Source organism: Gossypium arboreum, chromosome 13, assembly GCF_025698485.1.
Source record: "Gossypium arboreum isolate Shixiya-1 chromosome 13, ASM2569848v2, whole genome shotgun sequence".
Classification (NCBI taxonomy): domain Eukaryota; kingdom Viridiplantae; phylum Streptophyta; class Magnoliopsida; order Malvales; family Malvaceae; genus Gossypium; species Gossypium arboreum.
Window position 1 is genome coordinate 60,892,356 of NC_069082.1, and position 4,974 is coordinate 60,897,329.

Genomic DNA, 4,974 nt, shown 5'->3' on the forward strand with positions numbered 1-4,974 from the left:
ACAACCATATTTCTCTTCTACCTCCTACCATGGCCGAATGCTCAAGATACCTCAATACCAAACTTTTAACTTGGGTTGCTTAAAGAACTTGGTGATGAGTTAAAATTTATCTAACACCTCAAGCATCATAACACATCCATATAGCTAACATGCTAATAGTATCAAGGCTTCAACTAAAACTTTTGAAGCCTCTTAGTGAATACTAACTCTCTAATAACCCCAAATCCCTCCATGAGATAGTTAGAATTTAGACTAATCATCCAAGGATGTATGAACTTTCAAAGCAACATTAAACATACCTTAATCTAGTGAACCACCATAGCCGATTTTCTCCAAGCTCTTTCCTTCCTTTCTTTCTTCTATTCGGCCAACTTGAACAACATGAGAGCTTTTTTTTTTCTTTTTTTTTTCTTCTAGGTACGGCACAATGGGGGACAACCACACACATTTTTTTTGTTTCTCCTCCTACTAACACTAATATTTTATTGCCCATGTTCTTTATTTTATTATTCCTAACATAAAGCATAAACCCAACATGTTTATGACATGTTTTAGCCATAACATTTTGTCCACCCTCATGCTCATGGCCGGCCACCACTAATTAGGGGGGAAAAATGACATGCAAGTCCACCCTTTTGACTACATACACTAATAGATACTTATAGATTAACCTATCACATTTCAAAAATGTCACACATAAGTCCTATTAGCTAAATTCACATGCAATTAACTAAATCAAAGCTTAAAACTTTCACACATTCATATTCACATATTTTAGACAATAAATATCATATTTAAATAATTTGGTGACTCGGTTTAGCGGTCCCGAAACCGCTTTCCGACTAGGGTCACTTTAGGGCTGTCACACTTGGAATCTGGATCTGCTTCGCTTATGGTTACCTAAGGACATAATTAAACGCATAGCTAGTATTCCCTCTCCTCATCTTGATGGGGGATTGGATAGGATTATCTGGGCTCGATCTAGTTCAGGGTCCTTTTCTGTTCGAAGTGCTTACTGGACCTTAAAAGAGAGTTCCTGGAATACTAATGATGATATTTGGAAGGTTGTTTGGAAATACCAAGGCCCTCAAAGAGTTTGTCTTTTTCTATGGCTTCTAGCTAAACAGAGGCTTCTTACAAATTCAGATTAAGTCAGGAGAGGGTTTGGACAAAGTAGTGCATGTCTTATTTGTGAGCATGGCACTGAGGATATTTTGCATGTTCTCCGGGATTGTTCTATGGCTAAGGAAGCTTGAAGGCTCGTTGTTCCTGTAGAAAAGCTTTCCAGGTTTAGGGTTTAGGGTTTTTTTTTTTTTATTCTCTTCAAATTTGGTTTTACATTAATCTTTGTGATCATGATAAGTTGCAGGATAAGAAAGTTACCTGGTCGAGGTTTTTTGGGATCATTGCTTGGAGACTCTGGAAGAATAGGAATCTGTTCATCTTCTAAAACACTACTTGGACGACATATGAAATCATTAAAACCTCTCTCAATTTGGCTCAACACTTTGAATCGTTTTTAGTCGAAGCCAAATCTACTGTGATCAATTCTGGAATTCGTCATCATTTGGCAGATAATTAGGTTCGCCTTTTTTTTGATGGAGCAGTCGCTAGAGATTCAGGAAATGCCTCAGCAGGAGGTGTGATTAGAGACCGAAATGGCAATTAGATATTGGGGTTCACTCGCTATTTGGGTAGATGTTCACCTTTGGAGGCTGAAGTTTGGGGTGTTTTTGATGGAGTTCTTATTTTATTAAGCAAGGGATATACAAAATTCTGGATTCTGGTTGGTAGTCTCGAAGTAGTAAAGGCTTTGTCCATGGACGTTTTAGCAGATTCAAGCACTACCGTGCTTAAAAGAATTAAGAGACTTTTGCGTTCTGAAGGCTAATGGGAAATTAAGTATGTTTTCAATGAGTGCAATTTAATTGCATATCGATTGGCAAAGATCAATTTTTCTTGGAAATCATCCTTCCAAATTTTTGAAGTACCTCCTAAATTGGTTAATACGTGTATTCAGAGGTTTTAATTTATATTTTCTTTCATCTTTCACCAAAAAAAATTGTGAATTTAGCTTCCCGTTACTATTTTAATAGCTAGTGATAAAAAAGAAAAATGGAATAGTTTAGTGATAGAAAAAAACAGTAGTAATTTATTCGGTGTAGTTTACCAAAAACAAAATTTGACATTTATTTGCTCTCGCAAGCCGTGCAACAGTCGTTTGTTGAATGCGGTTATTACGGAAAAGCCTGAGATAATATCCATAACCGTAAAATTTTATTTTCGATTATGCCACAAAAATGGTGGCGATTTCTTTGTACAGAGGGAACCTCCACAGAGCACCGGAGGTATCTTGGCGCTGGCTAATGCCGACTCCCAAAATCTCTCTCAAAGACTTCAAATCTCTCTTGCACCGCCGCGACAGAGCTCTCTCTCGTCTCCGTTCCTCTTCTTCTTCTAACCCTAGCCCTAACTCTGTTTTAAAGCATCAAATTCAATCTCCCGTGTCCTGTGAGCCTCCTATTGAGCCGAAATTGAAAGCCAAACTGGAACCTGAACCGTCCGAGGGTTTGAAAACTGGACCACCTCTCCAGGAGGTCAAGGTGGACATAGTTGGAGGATCCGACGGTGGAGGTTGTTTGGTGAAGTCGGAAGATGAGCAGACCGAGAAAGATATCAATTTGCAAGTGGATGAGAAGCCGCCTGAGGAGGCTAAAACAAATGTAGAGGTATTATGATTACTTTTTTTTTCTTCTAGTTGATGTTTTTCTAGCCTGAAATTTTAATTTAAGAATTCGTAACCATAACTGTTGAGAATGGATGAATATTAGTTGATTTTAAAGTGCTAACAAGTCTGATTTTTTCCCGTGTTCATGTTTGTGCAAAACTTCTATTCTTGTTTGTGGAAATGTTCTTGATTTATTGTGGATTGCTAGGTAAGCGATAAAATAAATGATTTCAATGGAAAAGAAAAAAGGAAAAGGGATGTTGAGGAGAAATTACAGGTTTTGAATGCAAAAAAGCATAGTTTAGTACAAGTACTAAAGCAGGTAAACCTCAATTGTAATGCCTTTCTATTGAAGACCAGTCTTCCAATAATTGAATTCCTGAAATTAATTGGTAGCACTTGATAGATCTTGAATGCAGAGGAGGAGTTGAAGAGAAGAAATGGCACACAAGGTACAGTGAATCGTCCAGCCGTTCCACTTCAAGTGGAAACCACAAATGACTCAGGGTCAATGACGAGGCTTGTCACTCCTCGGATGGGCTTGGATGCTAATCTTGCTGGTGAAAATGATGGAGTTGAAGCTGATGATGTTTCAAACCATAACGTTCATTCTCGTCATGTGTTTCGGATGAGCAGTACATCTCCATCTTCAGAATCTCCTCTTAGAAGGCCTACCTACATTCAACATAATGTGGTAATATACTAAATTTGTTCTTCCTTTTTCTTTTTCCAGTAACATACCAAAAAAATGAGCATCCATAGATTTTATTTTTCAACATCGTTATGTTGTATGTCAAAGTGGGTGGTCTGAGCTAGGAACCTAAAGTTTATGTGAACCTGCATTTGATCCCTTAACTTTTTGCGAATGTGCTTTTTGTTAAGATCTGACCCTAAAACTTACCTCCCATGATTTGCTCCTATTTCTGCTTGGTCATATTTAGGAAATTGCCAATTGCATACCTTATGAATCACCACAAGCTCCTTTCCTCCAATGATTTGCGGTTCTGTCAAATGCTTGACATTTACTTAGCATGGGAATTTGAAGATTAATCACCCTCATCTGGACATTGGTAGATAATAAGCCTGCTTAGAGCCTTTTTCCTTGCCTTTCAAATTAAGGAAACAGCATATGTTATGATACTTCTTTCTTTTTTGTGTTTTGTGTAAATAGATGCACTATGTAGCTGTTAAAGTGGGACCTCATAGAAAACGATAATAAGCATCTACTGCAAGATGTACTTGTTTAGTTATTTATATTCCTACTTTACAGAAATAATATATGATCTATTACCACCAAAGGATCACAATGTTTAGTGTTAACATTCAAGAAAATATGTTTGTTTGATTGGTTGATCTTCGATGAGTTGTATTGAAATCAAATTATTTTCTCTCCTAGTAAATGTTATGCCATGCAACCTTAAGATTAGCGTACAATATCTGTTTAGGCAAGGTGCGTTTCTTGACGTTTGGCTGGTTGCTAAAGATATTCAGTTATTGGTCATGCGTGTAGGTTTCCCACCCTTCTCGAACAAGCATGGGGGTCACAGGTAGTCCTTCACGTTTTGCTCCTACTGGAAATCAAGGTCATCCTGGGAATCCTCCCACCGTATCTGTGTCAGGAACAAATTTCGTTGCATCATCTCCTTCCCCTGCAGCATCTGGTGGCACTTCAGTCTTACGAGAGGCTTGGCAGCCAAGCCCATGGAATTAGAATCTGTAGCAAATTGAACTTTTCTTGTGACTTGAGCCTCTAAGATGTGTATTGCGAGCTTGGCAACATTGTAAGCCCTTTCTAGTTCTTCCTGCTTAATCAAAGCGAGAACATCGGTTCTCAATTTCATATAATATTATCAGGTCTGTGGAGATGCCGCCTTTTACTTGTTAGCCATTTATTGAAGTTGAAGCTTCTTCTTTTTTTTCATTTTTCTTTTGGATTTCTTCCATTCTCTTAGGCCTAGAGAGAATTGAATTTGTTAAAAAGAAAAGAACTAAAAGGAAATTATCTTCCGTAGTAGTTCTTCTTGATGATTGTCTTATTAAAAGGTATATAAAGGATTTGGCCAAAAGAACACAAAATGGGGAAAAAAAAAAAAGGGTAATGTTATTGGTGACAATATATTCACAAGTTTTAAAATTTTATTTAAATTAATTTGTTCGAAAAATTATAAATATAAATTGATTTAGCAATGTCAATTATTTGGAAATTGATCAGCCCTGTTCTTAACTGTGAATCGGTCTATTCGGCC

The 4,974-nt window shown here is 37.3% G+C and overlaps 1 protein-coding gene across 1 annotated transcript; it reads left to right on the forward strand.

Annotated features, from left to right (window-relative positions):
• The first annotated feature begins 2,136 nt into the window (after positions 1 to 2,136).
• LOC108461238 (uncharacterized) lies at positions 2,137 to 4,573 on the forward strand. Its single transcript, XM_017761006.2, has 4 exons — positions 2,137 to 2,729; positions 2,937 to 3,050; positions 3,135 to 3,422; positions 4,239 to 4,573. The coding sequence occupies exons 1-4, from the start codon at positions 2,301 to 2,303 to the stop codon at positions 4,437 to 4,439; spliced, it is 1,032 nt and encodes a 343-aa protein (XP_017616495.1). The 5' UTR covers positions 2,137 to 2,300; the 3' UTR covers positions 4,440 to 4,573.
• Positions 4,574 to 4,974: the final 401 nt, after the last annotated feature.

Excerpts from the sequence above, each read along its gene's own strand:
- LOC108461238 (XM_017761006.2), top strand. The coding sequence starts at position 2,301 with ATGGTGGCGATTTCTTTGTACAGAGGGAACCTCCACAGAGCACCGGAG. Across the intron at positions 3,051-3,134 it reads TAGTACAAGTACTAAAGCAG|ATCTTGAATGCAGAGGAGGA; the intron begins GTAAACCTCAAT and ends AGCACTTGATAG. Across the intron at positions 3,423-4,238 it reads CCTACATTCAACATAATGTG|GTTTCCCACCCTTCTCGAAC; the intron begins GTAATATACTAA and ends TCATGCGTGTAG.